This window comes from Peromyscus leucopus, chromosome 5, assembly GCF_004664715.2.
Source record: "Peromyscus leucopus breed LL Stock chromosome 5, UCI_PerLeu_2.1, whole genome shotgun sequence".
NCBI classification, from domain to species: domain Eukaryota; kingdom Metazoa; phylum Chordata; class Mammalia; order Rodentia; family Cricetidae; genus Peromyscus; species Peromyscus leucopus.
The window spans coordinates 58914338-58937605 of NC_051067.1; the positions used below are offsets into that span (position 1 = coordinate 58914338).

Below are 23268 nucleotides of genomic sequence, written 5' to 3' on the forward strand. Positions count from 1 at the left end.
TCTGCTTTTCTTTCTTTCTTTTTTTTTCTGGAGCTGAGGACTGAACCCAGTGCCTTGCATTTGCTAGGCAAGCGCTCTACCACTGAGCTAAATCCCCAACCCCCTGCTTTTCATTTTTATTTGAGGTACCATGACTAGTCTTTTGCCCTGCCCTGGTGAAATTATTACAGAAATGGAAACATTTCCTAGATGTTTCCCATGTTTTCAGGTACAGGTACAATGACAAAAAGAAATCCTAAGATTGACCATATTCAGGTTTTGGAAGTGCAGTTTAAATCTTATAAAAGAGTATGTCTGCAACTTTAAAATGATGTCGGTTTAGTGCTAAGCACTGCCACTGATCTTTTTCCTGACTGCTGAGTAACTGACTGAGGGCCCTGTGAAGTCCTCTGTCTTCTCCGTATGGCCATCGGCTGTCTCAAGGGCAGCTCTCAGCCACCTGTCACAAACAGGTAGTTAGACGCTTTCTGGATTTGCATCTCCAGGCTTTCCTATTTCTTTCCGGGGAGCTCTGGTCTTTGTGCATTACATTACTGTCATTTTCACCAGCCTAGAATTATGGAGAAGTCCAAGTTTAATCTCTTCCCCTGGAGCACTGTAGTTTGCTCACAAACACCAAAGATGCAGTATGTATATTTAAGAGAAAAACTAGTCTGCTGTCACAACAACCAGCTTTGGGTTTGGGAAATGCTTTTATGACCCAGTAAAACAAGTGGAAAGATTATAATCAAAGCATTTCCATCTTGCTTGTAAACAATTACAGCAGTCCTTACAGGGATGCCACATTAGAAGACTGAGGAAAATTTACTGGATTCCATTCTAATGCAATTAGAGCTAATTTTGTTCCTTAAATGAATAAAAGGTCAGCCAGTAAATCTAGCTTATCTGGAGTCCAGACTTCAATAAATTGTTTTATTTAATTTGTTGTAAAAGATCTTATCCTTAATGGGTCTAGGTCTTATTAGTTCACTTAGGTTTTAAAATATTTATGACCACCTTTTTAGATATGATTTGAATGATAGTTGGAAAGTTTCTCTCCACAGCTTTATCAAGGCCCAAGATCACTAATTGAATGAATATAGGAAGGTACTTAAGATTTGTTATCAGAAAAAAAAGCTGATGTGAACTTCCAGAATTTAAATGTTCTTTAACCTGTGACAGGCAGAGATAATTTAGCTGTATCATGGAAACCTTTTGGCTACTATCTGATTATAATTCTCCCTAAAGATCAACTTGCTTTCAGTTCACGTATTTATAAAACAATATATGCCTAGGGATAGAACCATTTAGACCTCCTATGACATCATTTGTGTTCTATATTTCCTGTCTGTCCTGCAGTAGATTCAGGTACTTGCATAAAGTATATGAATGTACTTTATGATACATGGAATAACTTGTTTGTTCACCTTTTCCATACCTACCTTGGGATCTTGTGAAGTTGATATCCACATCACTGCTAGGGTTCTGGGACTGTTTTCCCTTTTGTTCTTACAATTGTAGTCTCATTTCTGCATATAGAACTGACAAGCCATGTTGGCCTGTCTGTTTGCATTTATTCCATGGGGTTCCAGAACTGCATGTCTTATCCCCTCATAGCTTATCTCCCAGGCTCCAAGAAAGGCCACAGCAGCAATCTTACTGACCCTTAAGGCCACTCTCTTCCTATGCCTTCCATCACCCACAGCTCCTAGTGGCTCTGGGGCTTTTTTCTCTTTCTCTTCTGCTCTATGCCATTCTTCGTTTCTCTCATATTTCCCAGCAGCTTCCTCGTCTCTTGCCAAACCCTCCCCTTTCACCAGCTTCTCTCTCTGAGGAGAACCTGAGAACTCCCCTTCTCTGCCTTCCAGATCACCATATTCTGTTTAAACTCATCCACCTACTGCATCCTGGTTTCTACCCAAGAAACTTCTATAGTTACTGTTTTAGAGAATGCTTTCTAGTCTTCAAGAGTTCCATTCATTTTACAATATATATTGGCCATATCCATCAGCAACTACTTCCCTCTGACTCCCATTAGTGCCCCATTCCATCTCCCACCCAGCTTCATGTCCAATTTTTACCTTTTTGGTTATTAATATCCTCAAAATCCAGTTAATACTTCCCATATGCACGAGTGGGTGGCCATCCACTGGGGCATATGGAACCCATCCCCATGGCCCCAAAGGAGAGTGACTTTCCCTACCTCAGCAGCCACCAACTGTCAATAGCTCCTCAGTTTGGGTGGATCCTTGGGGGCCTCTCCCCATCCATGCTGGGATTTTGACTGCTGTGAGTTGATGTGTGCAGCAGCCATATCATGCCCAAAGTCAGCATTTCTTAACTCTCCTCCCCATCTACAAGCTCTCTCCTACCCACTTGCTCAAAGTTCTCTGAGCCTTAGATGGTAAAAGTTGTTATAGATGGCCCATCCATAATGTGGCACTTTAACCAGCTATGAGTTTCTGCATTAACCACCACCCATTACCAAAAGAATCTTTTCTAACCAAACAGAAAACAGTGTAAATCTATGGGTATAAATGTAAATATTTAGAGCACAGTTTGATAGCATGACCATTTAGCTAAACAATAGTTCCTCCCTACCCCCATCTCCCAGGGCCTATGACCTCCCAGCTTTGGAACACATTTGCAGCTTAAGCATAGAATCATCCCTCCTGTAGAACAAGACCTCATGTCTAAGAAAAATGCAGTTGGTTACACACATAGCTGTCATGCCACTATTACACCAGTGGACACATCTTGCCAGCAGGTCAGTGTTAAAGAATGCAGGGCCTAGTGCTGATTAAGACCATTTATGTCTTTTGTTCCCTCTGTATAGCACCTCCTGATACTGTGTAAGCCAGCCATCAGAGATTGCTGGTCAGTTAAGCTTGATTTCTCCATGTCTGAAGTAAATGGTGTCCTCATCAACAGAGTTTTAACATCTAGTTATGGTAGACAGCCATGAGCCTGTATTTGGCATTCCTCTGTGGCTTCTTTGACCAATGACTAGTAGAGAGGGATCCCATGCCTGACACTAAAATTTTCCTTTAATAACCCCTATCTTCTGGGAGCAGCATTGTTCGCCCATACAGGATACTTAATATATATATAAAATACTTTTTTTAGTTAGCTTACAAACTAGTATAAAGTTTCTTAGCCGGGCGGTGGTGGCGCACGCCTTTAATCCCAGCACTCGGGAGGCAGAGCCAGGCGGATCTCTGTGAGTTCGAGGCCAGCCTGGGCTACCAAGTGAGTCCCAGGAAAGGCGCAAAGCTACACAGAGAAACCCTGTTTCGAAAAAACAAAAAACAAAAAACAAAAAAAAAAAAAAAAAAACAAACTAGTATAAAGTTTCTTTATGTACTTTTCCCACTTAAACCTTTAACCCTGAGCGCCCTCTTCCTCTCTTTTCATGTCACCTACTATCCTCTCTAATTGAATTATTTTCTTGGATTGGAAGATCGTAGGTTTCCGTGTGGCTTTCTCACACACCCTTCCTTTGTAAGGCTTCTATACCTTACTACTGGGACCAGTGCAGAGAGCAGGCCGAGTCCTCTGCTCTTCTGGGCCCTGTTGCTCATGAAACTCTTTCTTGTCCCAGTTTCTCCCCACTTGTCTGGATCTCATTCTCTTACCATCCCTTTTGTTTTTTCTTACACGTACTCCTTTTTCTTTATACATCTTCCATTTTGCTCCTCACCCCTTACTCTGTTGTTACTCACTGTTTATGTTTTGGTGAAGCAATGATGATTACAAATCCATTTTGTGCATAGTATTCTACCCAGTTAACTATGAGAAAATGGTGCCTAAATGGGCCAGTGTCTTTGTCAAGCATATTTTAAAAAATGGACCATGATGATGTCCTCCACACTGGTTCTTCTTGTTTCTTACAAGCTGGTGATGAACTTAGAGCTTCTATTTTCAAGCCACTGTAGGCCCTAGGAGAACTTGGAAGAAGGCTAAAACTGAGTAATAGAATTGGGCTATTGTGTTTATTTTATAAGACTGTGCTGAACAAGCAAGTTTCCTTGGTCCAAATTTTTAGAACTGAATAAAAAATGGAAATAAAAGACCCTATCTTTTGGACTTCACCTGATACCTCAGCTGTCCTTGTATTTAAAAACCATTTAAACAAGTGCTACTATGTGTGGAAGTACTTGCCATAATTTTGAAATCTTTTTTTTCTAATTGTAAAAATAATGTGTGGTCATTATATTCTTTAAAGAGTTAACTATGGGTCAGTGAGAGGGCTCTCACCATCAACACACAAATGGTCCAAGGAGAGAGCTGACCCCTGCAAGTTAACTGTGACTTCCACATGTGTGTGTACACACACACACACACACACACACAAATACATGTTTTTAAAAATTAAGTTAACCATTGAAGCTAAAGCCTTAAAAGTTGGCCTGGAGATATGGTTCAGTTGTTAGAGTGCTTGCCTAGCATACACTAGGTTCTAGGTTCAATCTCTAGTACCAAGAATGGTAAGACACATCTGTAATCCTATCACTAGGAAAATGGAGGCCAGAGGATTGGAAGGTTTTCTTTGCCTACATAGTGAGTTTGAGGCCATCTTGGAGTACCTGAAACCTTGCCATGAGGATGATGATGGTAGGTGGTGATGATGGTGATATACAGGAAAAGATGAAACCTTATTGTAATGATGATTAAATGAAATGTTATCATAATAATAATAAATAAGTTAGCTGTTTGAAATATAAAGTTTAGAAAGCTAAATCCCCTACCCCACAAATCCCATCCTTTATCCCCCAATAACCAGTACTAACTTCAGTATCTATTTCATCAGCTTTTTAAACAAATAGAATTAACATATACACTATTCTATAGCTTACTCCTACCTCCTGGCCATAACTAGATCACGGGCATTTCATGTACTTTTATTTTAGTTCACCTGTTAGAACACTGGTGTTGGACATGAACCAGATTTTGAACATGGTCGTAGCATATACTCTGACCTGACTCTGAAGCACTGATTAGTTTGTACGTGGACATGTGAGTTTTGTTAAAGCACAGAGGCGCAATGACGTAAGTAATGCTACCAGGTTCGTTTATTTGGAACCAAGATGAACAGAATGAGTAAATCACAGTTCCAAGTGCTAAATGGCTATGTTCCCCACCACAGCCACCATTAAGCCATCCAAAGCCAAATAAATAAGGTGCAGTGTCTTTCTACTTTTTTATTGTTTTCATCATTTTATTTCGTCTATATAAATACAGAGAAATTAACATCTGTCTTGTAAATTTAGGTTACTGTCAAAGAGCCTTATAAAATAGACTTTTAATTGCCCCTTCTGCTTTTCTCTGGCCTCTCTAAAAGCATGGGCTATCTTTCTGCACACAGGTACACATGTCCACTAGGACATATGCTTTAAATACTGCTATTGCTCATTTTAAAAACTAAAAGATAAGGATAGCTCTTCTTGCTGGGCAGTAGTGGTGCACACCTTTAATCCCAGCATTCTGCCTGCAGAAGTATGTGGATCGCTGAATTTAAGACCAGCCTGGTCTACAGAGTGAGTTCCAGAACAGCCAGGCCTACACAGGGAAACCTTCTGTCTCAAAGAAGGAGGAGGAAGAAGAAGAGAAAGAAAGATAGCTCTTCTTAAAGATTTTACTTTATTCGTTGTTAGTGTTATTGTTGGGTTTCTCTCTGTAGCTTTGGTGCTATTATATTAAGTAAGTGTAAGTGTAGTGTGTATCCACATGTAGGTATGTGCACATTATTGCAAGTGCCTCCAGAGGCTAAAGGTGTGGAATTTCCTGGAACTGGAATTACAGGTGACTGTGAGTCACCTAGGAACCCAGCTCTGATCCTTAGGAGAGAAATAAATGCTCTTAATTGATGAGCTGTCTCTCCAACTCTGGAATTGTCTTTCTGTCTCACCGGAGGGTACATGCTGAGGTTTATGCCCTTAAACAATATTTATAGACCTTGTGAAATGCTGTTTTTTTTTTAATATGACCATCTCTTTAGTATTTGTGAACTGAAACCCTTCAATGAAAGTGTACTTTTCTTTGGTTATTTTGAAATGTAAATCAAACAGGAAAGGGGCAGATAAATGCTGACTGAATTCCTCTTGTTGCTCTCCTGACAAGACTACCAAACAAACTTAAGGACTAAGGGCTTTTTTTTTTTAAATATAACCAATTTACTTTAACTCACAGATAAAAGCATTATATAGCTAGATTAAGGAAGCCACTCAAACACTTCCAGTGCCTGCTGAGATGGCTCAGTGGATAAAGGTGCTGCTTGCCACCTTGAGCATAATGACGGTGGAAAGAGAACCAAATCCCAAAGGTTGTCTTCTGACCTGCATCTGTGCACCATGGCATAGTCATACCTCCTAATGCACACATAAATAAATTTTAAAGTCAAAAAATAATAAGACTAAGATTTTCTTAATCTTTGTTGTTTTTTGATTGAGAAGGTAAGATTTTATCGCTGTTGGAATTTTTTTTTTTTTACAATATTGTACTTGTATCCAGTGAACTGTGGATACACTGTAGTCACACTCATACCCTTCTCCCCCATTATTCTCTCATCTCCTTCTTCCCACTCTTGCCCACTGTGGTGGTGTGAATAAGAGTGACCCAAACAGGCTTATGTATTTGGAGGAAGTAGAACTATCTGAAAGGATTAGAAGGACTGGGAAGTGTGGCTTTGTTGGAGTGGTAGTGGGTGTTCGAGGAAGCATGTCACTGGAGGTGGACCTTGTTATTTCACAAACCCATGCCATGCCCAGTCTCTCTCTCTCTCTGACTGCTGCCTGAGGATCAGGATGTGGCTTTCAGCTACTGCTTCAATACCATGTATGCCACCATGCTCCCGGAAAAATAATAATGGATTAAAACTGTAAGCATGCCCCCAATCAGATACTTTTCTTTTATGAGTTGCCTTGGTCATACTGTCATACTGTCTCTACAGCAGTAGATCACTGGCTAGTCCCCCTCCTATCCTCATGTCTCTCCTTCCTTTCTGCCCTTCTTCCCTTTTTTTGCAGGGGGTCGGGGACCGATGGACATACCCCATGCAGGCAGTCACAGCTGCTGTGTGTTCAGCCACATGTCCAGAAGACAGTGTTCTATATGCCTCTCTGCCATTTAGTTCCTACAGTCCTTCTGTCCCCTAGGTATCCCGTCTGGAGTCAAACACAGAGCATTCACTATTCTTAGCACTTCAACCAGGTATAAATCTTGCTTTGCCGTTGCCCATTGCTAAAAGAGACTTTTCTGACCAAGACTAAATTACTAATCTGCGTATAAACATGAGTGCTTAAAAGACAGTTTAGCCGGGCAATGGTGGCACACGCCTTTGATCCCAGCACTTGGGAGGCAGAGGCAGGCGAATCTCTGTGAGTTCTAGGCCAGCCTGGTCTACAGAGCGAGTCCCAGGACAGGGTCCAAAGCTACACAGAGAAACCCTGTCTCAAAAGAATAACAAAAAAAAAAGACAGTTTAACTGTGTGTCCATTTGTTAAAACATCAGTATCAGTGGTGGTAGTCTCTAGTGTTGAGTCTTGCCAGGGGCCAGCTCTGCACCACAGGCATGGTGGGACTGCCCCAGGAGTATGGGCTGTGTGATTCCGGTCAGTTTACCTCGGTCATCGCCCAAGTGGTTTCTCGGTCCTTGGTGAGGCACCTTCCAGGGCAAATATGTATTCCTCCCATGGAGTGAGCCTCAAATCCAATCAGGAAGCAGTTGGTTGCTCTCAGAATATTCCGTGCTATTTTACCCATGAGCATATCTTGCCAGACAGTACAGTGTTGTAGCATGGAGGGTACACAACTGGATGTGATCACTAATGACTCTTCTCTACCAACAGCCTGCATAGCATCTCCCTACACTAGGACACTACTCAGTAGGACTCTTCATAGCTTGGTTTCTCTGTGTCCTGTATCCAGAGCACATGTCTTCAGCAGCAGGGTCTTACTGTGCTACTGTGGATGTGTGAACAAAATACCAGCCTCCTAAAGTCTCCTGAAATGATGTTTCTCGTCATCATTGGCATGCTTGGGGATTTGTTCATTTCTGTTTATTTTCTATTCAGAAACACTTTTGTAAAAGTTAATTTTCTGAGCCAGGTGTAATGGTACCCACCTATAGTCCTTGTGCTTAGATGGCTGAGGCAAGTGGATCCTTTTGAGTTCAAGGCTAACCTGGTATACGTAGCAAGTTTCAGGCCAGCCAGAACTCTCTTAAAAAAACAGTTGATTTTCCTGAATCTAGAGATCATTTACCTGACCCCAAAGTCAAAAATAAGTGACAAAATATATTCAGGGATTTTTTTTTCTTCTTTCCTTTTACATAGCCTACTGAGAGCTTATCATTTCATTTTCATTAGTGCCATTTTCGCTGTACTGGATCTTTTTGCAAGTATGATGAAATGTTCATTATTCATTACTTATCTGAATGTTAGTGCCCTTTTAGGGTATTTTACAGATTTTGAACATTTGACAATAGGAGTATAATCATTTGGGCCTCTCCCTTGGAAACAAGATTCTATAATGGTGATGTTTTTCTCTAATTACTTCATGCAATTTGTTTCATTTTTCAAATAGGTCATGCCTGCATTAAAAGATAAAATGTTTGCTACTTGATGTGTACTTGGGCTATGACAAGATAAAATACCCATTTTATGAGACGATGTAAATATTCAAGAGGCAAGCCACAAGCTTGAGGAATTAAATCCATTTATCGTTGTCTTATAATTATACGAATGTTAAAATTTGAGCAGTGAGGATCAAGAAGAATAAGGAATAATGATTGATTTGAAGAATCAACATAAAACTGATTCTCCTAATTGTCTTTGGGTATTTGATCAACGTGAAATATGGAAATGACTGTCTCACTGTTTGGCATTTTAAGTACCAATATTCTAAAATAGAATTCCTCCCAAGTTTGGAATATTTGCTTATATACCCAAATTAGAAAAATGGAAAACTTGGTGTATTTGTTTTCCATTCCCACACAACAAAGGATCCTAGAATTTAGTCATTTAAAGCAGCAGCCCTTACTTCCTGGCCTCTGCAGGGTTTAAGCAGTTCTCTCTCAGGCCTTTGAAGCTCTGACTGAGACAGCATCATCTGAAGTCCTCGGTGTCTCAAGCTCACACAGACCATGTACTCCTTCGTGAGGCAGCTTCTTTACATGTTATTTACATCTGCCCATGTGTGAACAACAGACTGACTGCATGTTTAAGCCAGGTATATCTGGGGCTTTCCATTAAAAAAAAAAAATAGGAAAAAAAGGCATACATGTTCATGTCACAAACCAACTGTAAGGTTTCACAGCTGTATTATTGTAAAATTTCAGTAGTATTTTTCCATTTGTTGTGAGAAGAGGTTCATTTCGCACATGTAAGAATGTTTCTTATGGCGGATGGTGTGTCTAAAATCTAAAATTAAACATTTAGAACGAAATAAACGAATTGTGATGTAAGGAACGTACTTTTTTCTCAAAGTGATTTTTCTCCATTGAATAATTTCTGTAGTTCAGAAGGTCACGTAAACTCCATAGGCATGATTACAGTACTTTTCCCTCTGGTGTCATATCACCATTTAAAAATGGCCATTCACTGGTGGGGTAAATAAGTAAGCCATTGTGAGGGAACTTTTGAACTGTGAGAGTGCTGTAGTAGCCAGTTATTTGGACTTCGTTAATTCAGATTACTGGTTTCATAGTGTTTGCACACAATAGCTGAATAATGAGGATCATTAAACCTCCTGTGCAGAACATATCCAAATTGTGTTTGCCTCTAACCTTGGAGGCTCTGAGGGGCTGGGAGGCAGGGCCTGGCTCTTTATTGACTTGTCAAGCTGTGAGTTTGCATTACAGCTCATGACCCATTCTGTTTGTTCCACCGATTCTGTAGTGGGGAAACAGGTAAAGAAATCCCTCTGAAAGCCCCTCCTTCTCCACGTTTGTATGAATAACACCAGTGTTTATAGCAGTTAGGGCACTGTGACTAAATCCTCCCAAAGATGTAACGTTAGCAGCAGAGCCACTGTGGGGCACAGCTGTGGGCAGTATTGCTTTCTCTGTGAGATGCTGGCACTCGACGGGAAGCTCCGGAGGGTTTCTTACTGTGTGTTCAGTAGGAGGGAAAGGGCAGACAGACTCCAGAATCGCCTCTACAGTGAAGCTGATGGAGTGTTGAGACTTGAGCTAATCAGGGCCGAGAATATGTGTTATGTTGCACTGCTAAATGATTTTGCATATTGTTAAAAACTAGATGATAGAATTTTTTTCTTAAAAATAACAGAATTGCTTTTCAACTTGTATATTCGGCTACCCTAAGTCACTTAGAACCTATAATCAAAATAACTCAAAATCTCTAGGAAGTTTTCCTTTGAACTTCAAGAGCTAGGGAAGTAGGTCACTGTAGTGATAATATAATGCTACCTTGACCCCTTAAAAGTAGAGTTAGGGGCTGGAGAGATGGCTCAGAGGTTAAGACCACTGCTTGCTCTTCCAAAGGTCCTGAGTTCAATTCCCAGCAACCACATGGTGGCTTGCAACCATCTGTAATGAGATCTGGCGCCCTCTTCTGGCCTGCAGGGATGTGTGCACACAGGACACTGTATACATAATAAATAAATAAATAAATAAATAAATAAATAAATAAATAAATAAATAAATAAACCTTTAAAAAAAAAAGAAAGTAGAGTTAGCATAGTTTGTCTTATAAACTAAGTACCCACTTCCATAACCTCTTCTCTGTCTGTCTACCTCTCTCTCTCTCTCTCTCTCTCTCTCTCTCTCTCTCTCTCACACACACACACACACACACACACACACACACACACACAGAGCCACATACACCGATATATAAATTGCCTTACATTAAACCCCACCCCTTGAGGATCCCCCTGCCTCTCACATCAGCGCACTGAAGATCCAGCCTAGGAACATATGTATCTTCTGGGACAAAACAAACTGTAGCGATATCTAAAAGACTCATGTATTCCTTCAGTTACACAAACACAACATACTTACCAGAGACTCTTCCTCACTTTCTTGGTCTTTAGACTGTTGCTCTCTGTTAACGATGACAGAGTCATCTGTATTGTGAAACCCTTTGACTTAACTTGGGACTTTCTGTCCTATATTTATAACTAAACTGTGACCAAATTTCACTAGAAGGTGTTGGCCAAGCCATCATTTTGCTTAAAAGTTCCCAGAAATACTTTAAATGTATATATTTTTACTTTTTCATTATTTTTATTGTAAGATTTATGTTAATTATGAATAGGCCAAGGAAAAGTACCCTGTAATCCCAGTATATAGAAAGTTTCTGGATAATATATAAGGTGTTGGCCAAGCCATCATTTTGCTTAAAAGTTCCCAGAAATACTTTAAATGTATATATTTTTACTTTTTCATTATTTTTATTGTAAGATTTATGTTAATTATGGATAAGCCAAGGAAAAGTACCCTGTAATCCCAGTATATAGAAAGTTTCTGGATAATATATATATATATATATATATATATATATATATATATATATATATTCTTTTAAACTGTTTTTGTAACTACACACATAAATATTCATGCTTGCATTTTTCTTCTTAGAAAACTTAGATTTTTTTATATTAAATCATGTAGGATTGTCTTTTTTCTTTTTTTGAAGATTTATTTATTTATTATGTATACAGGGTTCTGCCTACATGCATCCCTGCAGGCCAGAAGAGGGCACCAGATCTCATTACAGATGGTAATGAACCACCATGTGGTTGCTGGGAATTGAACTTTGGAAGAACAGCCAGTGCTCTTAACCTCTGAGCCATCTCTCCAGCCCCGGATTTTATTATATATTACCCATAGCTGTCTTTTTAATTTTGATAAAAATAACTGTGTGACCACTTCAAATAATGTGGTATTTTGAGACAGGGTCTTGTTATGTAGCCCTGACTGTCCTGGAACTCACTATGTAGATCAGACTGGCCTTGAATTCACAGAGATCTGCCTGCCTCTGCCTCCTGGGTGCTGGGGCTACCACACCTGAATAAATAACATACTGTATACTGAGCCAAAAGGTTATCCACTGCGCCACTGGCCCCGCACACCATCCTTAAGGTTTTAATAACCACCATTCAGGAGTACCATTGCAGCTGCCTCTCCCTCTCCCAGCCTACAGCACTCCGTGTTTCCGGGCTTTTCATCTTCACAATACAGCCATTTCGTCCTTGTGCTCACGCTTTCCACCCCTGAGTACCACTTTCCTGTCTGTGGTAATTCTACTTGCTGTGTCCTGTCCTCTTAGTGGAGTTACTTTTATTTTGAAAAGATGCTGCTTGTTACATACAGTTACTTTTCTGAACAAAGGCCATTAAAGGAAGGAAGGGTTTCTTTTAAGAGGACAGTCCATCGTGGTGGGGAAGCCATGGCAGAACAGAGACAGCTGTCACACTCATCCTCAGTGAGGAAGCAGAGGATGAGTGTTGCCCAGCTTGCTCTCTCTAGGACCTCAGCCCATGGAATGATGCCAAGGCCACCCCAGGGGTGCTCTTCTGACCTTCACACCTTCCTCAAACCTTCACTGTTACTACATTAGCTATCTTTTTCCAGTGTTAAGGTTGAACTCGGCCTCAGCTACACTCAGCAAGTACACCACATGTCCTAAGCCCTGCTTTTAAAAAGGTTTTTTTTTTTATTTATTTATTTAATTTAATTTGTATGTTTATGGGAATTTTGTCTGCATAGATGTCTGTTGCACCGTGTGCATGCCTGGTAACCACAGAGGCCAGAAGATGGCATTGGATCCCCTAGGATTAGAGTTACAGACAGCTGTGAGCCTTCATGTGGGTGCTGGGAATTGAACCCTGGTCCTCTGAAAGAACAGCCAGTGCTCTCAACCATTACTATTATATATTGCCATTATTAAATAAATATTTTTTAATTTATCTAACTTTTAATACGGCAGATATTAGCAAATATGTACCTTTTATGGTTTTTAATAATTTATTTAAGAATGTAAAGGCCAGCTGGGAGTGGTGGCACACACCTTTAATCCTAGCCCTAGGGAGGCAGAGACAGGCGGATCTCTGTGAGTTCAAGGACAGCCTGGTCTACAAAGTGAGTTCCAGGAGAGCAGAACTACACAGAGAAACCCTGTTAAAAAAAAAAAAAAAAAGTCCAAAGCAGTTTCTTTTAGTACAAGCCTGCAGCTAGCAAATCCTTAAGTTTTGTTTGGCTAACTTATCTTTATTTTTCTTTTTCTTTAGCGTATTCATCTTTTGTTTTACATCGGCTTTGAGAGTCGGCTGCTATCTGTTTGTTATATCAAAGTGGTTGTTCTTTTTCCCACTGGCTGCTGCTCAGGTTTTTCTGTTTCACAGTTGTGTTTGGATGTGCTTTGACTAAGGTTTCTTTTTATTGACCTGGAGTGTGTTGAGTTTCTTAAATAAATAGGTTGCTATCTTCCATCAGTTCCATAACTCTTAGATATTCTTCCCTGGCATGTCCAATATCTTAGGGTTCCCACTGTAACCCAGACTTCACCTTTCAGAGCCTTGATGCAGGGACTACCTGCCATGTGTTGCCTGGCTCAACAGCTGTCTGAAATTGCAGAGGAGGAAATCAGGACCCCTTCACTTTTGCATCCTTCATGCCTGTAACTCCAGCACCACTGCCTGGTGTCCTCCAGCATGGGATGGACCCCACCCCTTGAGCCACACCACCAGCAGTGTTTGTTTGCAGTTCCTTTTTAGGGGCAATCTAAAGAAGAAAAAAACTCAGGCTACTTTACAAGTTAGAAGCTTAGGTGGGCTGGGTCTTGCCCTGAAGGGACACTTCCCTTTGTTCCAGTGCAGAGCCAGATTCTTATTAATGGCCCTAATCTTCTTAACAATTATAGCCTCTTTTCCAGCTCATGCCTCATCTATTATATTAAGCTTACCAGTGTCCTTTTCTCTCCAAACTGTCCAGTTTCCATTTCTTTCTGCCCCACTTGTGCTATTTTGCTGTAGACCTGCATAGTGTTATCAATAATTACCACACCACAGACTCAGTGTTAGCTTGCACTAGCTGTTAATGCCAGTCCTCAGAGGCAGAGACAAGCAGATCTCTGAGTTTGAGGCCAGCCTAGTCTACAGAGCAAATTCCAGGATAGCCAGGCATACACAAAGAAACCCTGTGTCAAAAAACCAGGAGGAAGAGGAGGGGAGAAGGAGGAAAAGAAGAAAAGGATGGAAGGAAGGAAGGAAAGAAGGAAGGAAGGAAAAATCTCCTCCACCAAAGAAATTAGCCCATTACTTTTAAATTTAGCCTCAGGCAAGTTCTGAAGATATGGACAGAATGCAACCGGATTATTTGTCAAAATATCACATGAATGGCTTGTACTCCACACTATTTTCCAGGCTTCTATTGGAATAGCTTACTAAGTGCTGCTTAGAGCATTCAGGTGTTCTTCTGATACAGACTTCCAAAATCTTCCTCAGTCCTCAAAAAAGTAACATGGTATTTTAGGGTTCCTATGACACCATGACCATGGCAGCTCTTACATTTAATTGGGATGGCTTGCTTATAGTTCAGAAGTTTAGTCTATTACGTAATAGACAAATTTAATAAGTTTTGAAATGTTCCTGGCAGGAAATGACAGGAAGCAAGGCAGCATGCAGTCAGACATGGTGCTGGAGTTGAGAGTCATTACATCTTTATCCAAAAGCAACAGAAAGTCAACTGTCTCACTGGGTGTGGCTTGAGCATATATGAGTCCTCTAAGCCTGCTCCACAGTGACACACTTCCTCCAACAAGGCCACGCCTCCTATTAGTGCCACTCCCTTGGGGGGCCATTTTCTTTCAAACCACCACACATGGTGACATGAATGTGAGGCAACAGTCCTCTGTCTGCCAACTTCTGCATTCATTACTTTGCTTTTGCTGTGATCAAATTCTCTGGCCAAGTCAGTTTATGAAGGAGCTCATTTGGGCTTACAGATCCAGAGGGATGGGGCTCCATTATGGTGGAGAGGCATGGTCACAGCCGCAGGCATGGTGACTTGAGCAGGAAGCTGAGTGATCACGCCTTTAGCTACAAGCATGAAGTAAACAGAGCAAGCTGGAAGCAGGATGAGACTGTGTAATCTCAAAACCTGCTTCCAGTAACAGCTGTACCACCTAAATCTCCCCAAACTGCCTCCAACTGGAGGCCAAGTATTCAAATACAAGAACCTTTGGGGAACATGCTCATTCAAATTCTCATTCCAAGTACAAAAAATAAAATATAAAAACACCTGCAGGTTTGGGGGCAGGGTGGCTTCTGGGGCAGAAGCTAACAAGACTCCACAGTCCATAATGTCTCTCACAAGAAGCTACTCAGAAGTAACACGGCACTTTGTTGTGTTGTGTTGACATGGAGGAAGTCAATAAAGGGGAGTGTGTAATCCATTACACACCTGTGAAAAACACATGTGCATTGATTGGTAGAATATCTCTGCATATCTGATCACTGAAGGGCAGTTGGAGAAAATGAAAGTTAGCCCAAGTTGCTAGATTAATTAATTGATGATGGGCCATGAATTTTGAGTTCTGGTTGCTTAAAAGCAGATTTTAAAATACAGCTCAGCTCCTAGAGTGGTTGCCATTGATGCACAAGACACTGCAAAATGAATGAATGAATGAATGAATGAATGTGGGGTGGCAGTATGGTTCAGCGGGTAAGGGTGCCTGCTGCACAAGCCCAGCTACCTGTGTTTGATCCCTGGAACTCACATGGTAGAAGGAGAAAGCCATCTCCCAGCAAGTTGTCCTCTGACCACCTTCACATTACTTAAGTAAATGTGGGGTTTTTTTTTGGTGTGTGTGTGTGTGTGTGTGTGTGTGTGTGTGTGTGTGTGTTTTCTAGGTAAAGTAAACCTATTTTGCTTCCAGACAAAGGACTTGTGTAGTAGTTGTTTGAACATGTGATATGTTTTGACCTTCACTTTTCTCTCCTTGACAGAGTCATCAGCAAGGTGGTACCCGCCCCCGAGGCTAAGCCCGCCCCTTCTCTGAACAGACCGAAAACCCCGCCTCCAGCCCCAGTCCCCGTCCCTGTGCGCGTGAGCCCCACTCCTCTGCCACCACCACTCCTTGCCCAGGCTGCAGTGTGCCCAGCCCTGATGCCATCCCCAGCCCCTGCCCTCTCTGGAGCGGGGAGTGCCAAAGCCCCCGTGCGGAGCGTGGTGACGGAGACGGTCAGCACTTACGTGGTGCGTATGTTTCCACAGCCTTTCAGGAAGCGCTGATTCTGTGATGTTGATTCTCACAGGCAGTACTTGATAAACAGAAAGCATTTCCATTGCCTTTTCAAGCAGTTGGCTGAAAACTGTTGCATTACAAGTTCACATTCAGCCACGTAACAATGTCAAATAGCTTTTATTTATGTTGATTTGAAACATGACTGTATACCTAAATATAAGAACATCAGTATATACTGTGATATTCAAATTTTACAGTGAATTCTTACTAGAGTGAGTAAATTAATGACTTGAGTATAATTTATGTAATAGACATAGATCTTATGGGTCAGGTGGTGTTTCTGAGTTACAGCACTAATTATTGTATTTTATTTGCTGAGATCCAGAATGTATCGGAACTTACATCTTAAATAGAAATGAACTTTAGACTATAGGACTTTCTGAGCATTCAAGTGCATTTTTTTTTTTAATTAGACCCACCATATATGGACTAGAGACATAGCTCTGTGGTAGAGAGCTTGCCTAGCATGTACAGTGCTCAGAATTTATCTCCTAGTACTGAAAATAAATAAATAAATGCGTCCCATCATATTGAATGACTCCACATTGTCCTGGAACTGCGCTTAGATGTTTTCCCCATAGTTAATATAATCAGACCTTATTTCAATCCAGCACTGAAGTATTTATAAAGATATATTCTCAAGGCACACTGAATAGACACACAAGCACACAACAAAATGTTTGGTAAATGGAGACATTGATGTTTTTGAACAACAGCTCTGTACTGTTGTTTTAGCCTAACCCTTGTAAAGAGATGAGTGACTGGCAAGCGGCAGAGCAGGACTGGGACTGTTTGTTAGGAGATATCTAACTGCGTGTTACATAGGGGAATTTAGAAAGACTAAATCATGGACTGTGTGAGACACTATAAGGACACAAAGAAGTATAAAAAAAAAAAAAATCCTGAATGCATTCAGGGAGTACATAGGCAGGAAAAATTAGTGTCAAAATAATAAATTGACAATTCAAGACAGAAAATGTGATACAAAAACCTGTGAGAAATAAATTGGTCCATTGAAGGATCAATCGAGGGGTCTAATTGAGGTGTCGCCCCCCCCCCACAGGTGAGTTGATCAGGAAAGAGTTTATATTTAATCTCTCACCCTCCATTTGTTTATCTGTAATTAAGGATTTGTATTAGACTCAGTAATCTGTGTAGTCTTGTCTGGCTCTAAAGATTGCGGCTCTCCAGTAGACATTTGAACCGGCTCCACAGAGGGACCCACCAGCTGGGACGGTGCCCAAAAGGTCTTCTAGTCTAAATAGATACTTTATGAAGACACAGGAGAGTCTGTCACTGCCTGTTAGTGTGATGTTGACAGTGAAATTCTTGTAGCTCCTCTTCCCGGTTTCCAAACTATCCAAAGATTATTTACAGTGATTACATGAAGTCATGTTTGAAAGAACTCGGTCCCCTAGAAAGTATTGGGGGTTAGTGTGGTGCTCTGGCAAATGTTTTTTATGTAACTCAAGAGTCACAACCTGCTAATGTCAAGAAAGTCAGCCAGCAGCAGGACTGGCCATGCGTGGTGGCTTCACTCACTGGACACTCAGTGCCTGGTGCCTGCTGGTTCTTTCCCCATGGTGGCGTTTACCCCAAGTGAGGGCCAGCAGTCAGAGGCAGCCTCCTACCTTACTCTACAAAGGGTTCAGGTCAGTGTAGTCTGCCTTTGTAGAGACTTTCAAAAATAGTAGCCCTTACAGTAAGCCCATGTATCCAGAGGAATATATCCACTTTTGATAACCCCTCACGAAGAAGCCATTTATATTCCAAGTATCTAGTCTGTGTATTACTTAAAGGCATAGGAAGAGGCCACCTTGCAAAATATATAGTGAAATCATATATTGTCTTACTATGAGGACATTTAAAAGTGAGCTTGACTAAGTGCTCTTTTATAGTATCCATGCAGAATTGGTATCAATAGTGTGACATTTGAGAAAGACTTACAATTAGGGACACTTCTTACTGAGAACAAAGGCAGAACTCCAGAATACACAGTATTTGCAACATAATAATAAGTGTGTAGTTCTTTGGCCCCTGAGCCTCTTATTTCATTTGCCCTTTAGTTGATTGTACTTTTCTAAAATGTCATAAAGGGAATGGAAAGTTACTTAGTAACAGCTCTTTTATATCCTTGATCTTATCACCTTAGTTCAGGAGAAGGGTTTGGCTAATAAGTAATGAGAGAATACATGCATGTTTGATTGTATGTGCTAATTCCATGCTATGAACGTGGCTGAAAAAAATATGTAAAACTGAGCACTTTCATAAATATCAGTTGTTGCTGGCAGGAAGACTCATAGTCATTAAGAGTTCATGAGATTATAAGAATTTCTTAGATGAAGCCAAATGTAGGTCATGTTATGTGGTTTCCAAAGATGATTCTACAATGCTTTGTTTTTAAAGATTTACAAAGCAGTTTAGAATATGCATTAGAAATATGTCACTACATCCAGCCATGGCAGCACACACCAGAAATCCCAGCACTCAGGAGATTGAGGCAGAGATTGGAGTTCAAGGCCAACCTGGACTATATAATGAATGCCAAGCCAGCCTGAGCTTGTGAGACCTCCCTTAAAAAGAGGGGGAAGGTGGGTGTGGGGAGGGAGTGTGTGAGGAAGAGAGGGGACTAGGGAGAAGGGTGAGAGGGCCAGAAAGAGTGAGGGAAGAGAGACAGTGTGTGAAAGAGAGGGAGGAAGGGAAGAGGACGTGGGAGGGAGGGGGAGAGTTCAAGGGAGGCGGAGGACGAGAGTGGGAGAGGGAGGAAGGAGTGGGTGTGTGAGAGGAAGGGAGAAGCTATTGTTGATGACCAGCTGTCTTCAGAGCAGGGCTGACTCTGGTGACTCCCATGCAGTGCTAACCTGCTGTATTGCCAGCTCGTGGTTGACCATTCTTAGATGAAGCAGCGTTCTTATCTGGCCTCTTGTGGTTCTTTTTCCGCACGCCATCTGGTTCTGCTCCTCCACTTTACATCAGATCCGCGACGAGTGGGGCAATCAGATCTGGATCTGTCCAGGGTGCAACAAGCCCGATGATGGCAGTCCTATGATCGGCTGTGACGGCTGTGATGATTGGTACCACTGGTGAGTGCCCCCCGAGTGCCCCAGGTGCTGAGGCAGCCCACACGGGTCATGCCTGAGCAGGGATCCTAGCCAGCTGGGCTTTAGACCGGTTCAGCTGCTCTCCTGAGGACAGTCAAGTGGAGCCTGCACAGGGAAACAACTGCAGAATTAGTAGTGCTGTTGTTGCCGAGCCTGGAGTGTGACTGTTCTGCTTCACTTATATACCCTTCCCTACAAAAATAAGTAAGGGTACAGGCGCTGGGGGAGCTGCAGCACTCGACGGGCTGTGCTTGAGAGCAGACTCCAAGACAGCTTGTTTGTTTCTGACGTCTCCTCAGCTGTTCCCATCTGAAGATGCTCGGCCCAAATGTGTTCAGCTCTATTTCCGTCTTAAAATACCTGTTTGGTTGTGATCTTTGCTGTCTGTCCAGTAAAAACGGAGCCAGGTGTAGTGGAGCGCTGGTAGCCTCAGCACTCGACGGTGAGACAAAGGGTCACAAGTTTGAGACCAGCCTTGGTTACATAGTGAGTGTGAGTTCAGCCCGGGTTGCCTGAGACTGTCTCACTCCCTGCCCCGTTCCCCAAATTTAAACTTAAAAGCAAAGCCATTGCATTACTGACTGAAAGGACAAACAGACTAATAATCTCCCCATAGGGCCTATACCCAGGCGTTGTATATTCAAATAACCCAAATAGCCAACATTAGTGCTGCGTCAGTTAGAGCTTTGGGCTGGTTTCTGGTATGTCCAGCATTTTACATTTATTTTTACTGTGAGGGTGGAGCCTGCTCTATTGGTATATACCATTTTACCACATGCACGTGAAGGTCAGAAAACAACTTAAAGGAGCCAGGTCTCCGCTTGCAAACCCACCACATGGCTTGGAAGACCATGTTGTCAGGCATATCACCATTCCTTTAAAAAAAAAATCAAAGCATGGAAAAAGGAGTAGTCGATAAACTCTGTTGGTAGAGTGCTTGCCTGGCGTTTTAGAGGGCTCGGATTCCATCCCTAGGAGTTCAAGGCCAGCGTTGACTGTATCAAGAAGAAATGTTGCCTTTGAAACCATGGCACAGTGTCTGAAGAGATGGCTCATTGGTTAAGAGCTCTGTCTGCTTCCACTGGGGAAGTCCCCACATCCTCATGGTGACTCATTTACAGGCGATTAGACAACCCTCTTCTGGCCCCTGCCAGCACCAGGCACACAAATGAAATACAGGCAAAATACTCATACACATAACACAAAAATAAAAACTTTATAAAGTTTTAGTGGGGTGGGGGGCGGGGGAGAAGCATGGTACAGCTTGCAGACCTTGCCTCAGAAAAAGAAAATCGTAAGCGCTCGGTGATGGTGGCGCACACCTTTAATCCCAGCACTCGGGAGGCAGAGGCAGGCGGATCTCTGAGTTCGAGGACAGCCAGGGATACACAAGGAAACCTCGAAAAAACCAAAAAAGAAAGAAAATCATAGAAACTTGTTTATCTGAACTTCTTTTGATGTCTAGGCCCTGCGTGGGATTAATGGCGGCTCCTCCGGAAGAGATGCAGTGGTTCTGCTCCAAGTGTGCCAAGATCAAGAAAGACAAGAAGCACAAGAAGAGGAAGCACCGTGCGCACTGACGTCAGCGTGGGCAGGACTGCTGCCCCGCGCCTGGTCGGGGCGGGCCAGTTCTGCCAGCCTGTCTCCCCCAGGCCCTGTGGACAGTGCATCCTGGAGGAGCAAGGACAGGAATACGCCGTCGCTCTGGAGGCCCGCTTCTGAAACACATGGGTCTGAGCTCCCACGGCGTGTGACTGAAGAGAAACTCCAGGGGAGGCCTGGCGTGAGGCCTAGCACCTCCATCTGCCTATTCCCAGTGACAAGTATTAATAAAGACACCATGCATCTTCCCTCTCGACTTCCTCTCTTCTCTCCAGAACCGTTGATTACGGTGTTAGCTGAGAAGGTAATGTACAGATGCCTTGATTGTAATTGAAGGATGCATCCTTAGCTGTAGTCTCCAAGCCCTCCCCTCACAGAGATAATCATAAGGAAAGAACGGCCCAGTCAGAGGACTGGTAAATATTTTTGTGATGAGAATATATGAAATTCCCCCACCTCACCCCACTTTTATTACTAACATGTAAAATGTTCAGGCTTTTGTGAGATACCTTATATTTTTTAAGAAAAAGGTTTCTATCATGTCCTGTTCACCTCTGTGCAGATTATTTTCATTTAGCCTGTTTTATAACTTGGTTGTGTTCTAATCCTACTCTTCTGTAAACTGCTGGAGCCGCTTCTCGCTGCGTGTACATTTATCAACTTGTATAAAACTCTTGATACTAAGGAAAATTCCCTTACTGTAAATAATAAATATTTATGAAGTAGTTATTTTTAAAAATTTTTTTATCGTGTTTAATTCTGGCTTTCTCTGGAATCCACTGTGATTTCAGCCATGTCTGTGATTGCTGCTGTACATAGGCAAAGAGGACAGATAGAAGGACCCGGCCATTTCCCTCCCCAGATGCAGTGCCCACAACACCGTAGGGAAAGGACCCTAGCAGTTGGAAGGAACAAGGCAATTTAAATCTGGAGTTGATGGCTTGAAATTGTTTTGTTTGTTATGTATTTTCTGTAAATTTCTCTCACTTTTACTAAAAGGACATGTAGTTTCCACAAAAGTAAAAAAAAAAAGAAAAAGAAAGAAAGAAAATACTGTAGCATTTTGTGTTTATATTGTTTTATTTCTACAGATTTGTTCATGGATATTGTGCTTTAAGGTTGAAATGAAGTATATTATGAATTTTTTTAAGAAAACTCATCAAATTTCAGGGTATCACAAAACTTTATTATATTACTATACTGCCCACTATTTATTATATGTTATAGATATCTGAAACGTAAGCCAAATATTTTATTTTTAATGTAAAAAAGCATCAAATTTAACTTTATTAGCATATTTTAGTGTCTTTGGAATAACTGTGGACTTTTACTTGATTTTGAAATAATCCCAATTTGGGCTTGTGTGAAGGCTATCTTGAATGTTAGAATGTGGGATTTGAACCTAATACAAATATACGAATAGAAATGTGATTTTTTTTTTTACTGCCAACTCAACTGATATTAGCATTACACTTAGTCCTATTTTAAAACATATAATGTGGTTTCAGAAGTGCGGTCTCTACCTTGATGTTCAATTGCAGAACAGGGGGAATGACGTAGACCTGGGAAGAGTGCAGAAGTCAATACCCTCGTTGTTCTAGAAGCCAGAAGTCTTCTTCCCCTGCCCCCCAAAAAGTATCTATGTTGAGATATGTGTGTCTGTCTGTTTGTTTCATTCATTAGAGATCATTCTAAATACTTTATACGATATTTTCACATGCACAGATATACCCACTAGTGCTTTTTGGAGAGGGGTGATGGGTGGGGGAAATGCAAAATAAAGATTATTGGCTGTTTCGTAGTTTGCTTTGCCATTTTCTTTATTTAGGAATTAGTTCCTTGAGGCATGGTCGGTGGATCTGAAGTTGCCACGTCTAAATGAGCAGGATGCGCTCCTGAAGTAAGAAAGAAGGTGCCTATATAGACCTTTTCCCCGCTCCTCCTGTTTGAAAGTCTTCAGCCCACAAGACATTTAAGGAATTTCAATCAATTTGTTGTCCCTTGCTATTTCATGGTTGCTTTCCTAAATCCAGTTCATGATTTTATAAATGGTCTTTGCAATAATAAAACCAAAGAATCATTTTCAGGGGGCTGGATGGCTCAAGGGATTAGTAATGGAATCCAGAGCCTTTCACCTCTAGGTCAGTGAGTCGAATCCAGTCCAGGTCACTAGAGACCAAAAGTTGTCACCATCTTATGACTGTTCAGTCGCCTGTGCAAAATGAACTGGTGGTTGCAGTCCCCACTGGATGGCTGTCTATGACACCGACCAAAGGGAGTTTAAGAAACTGCAGAAAAAGAAGTGTAGATTAGAAAAT

At 41.6% G+C, this 23268-nt stretch overlaps 1 protein-coding gene across 1 annotated transcript in view; it reads left to right on the plus strand.

Moving 5' to 3' along the window:
* Taf3 (TATA-box binding protein associated factor 3) overlaps positions 1-22751 on the plus strand; it is a 158157-nt gene extending 135406 nt beyond the window's left edge. Inside the window, exons 5-7 of the mRNA XM_028891550.2 lie at positions 15949-16198; positions 19224-19330; positions 20814-22751. Of these exons, the coding sequence (XP_028747383.1) occupies positions 15949-16198; positions 19224-19330; positions 20814-20928 (472 nt within the window). The 3' untranslated portion in view covers positions 20929-22751. The remainder of the gene's footprint in view (positions 1-15948; positions 16199-19223; positions 19331-20813) is intronic.
* The last annotated feature ends 517 nt before the right edge of the window (positions 22752-23268 follow it).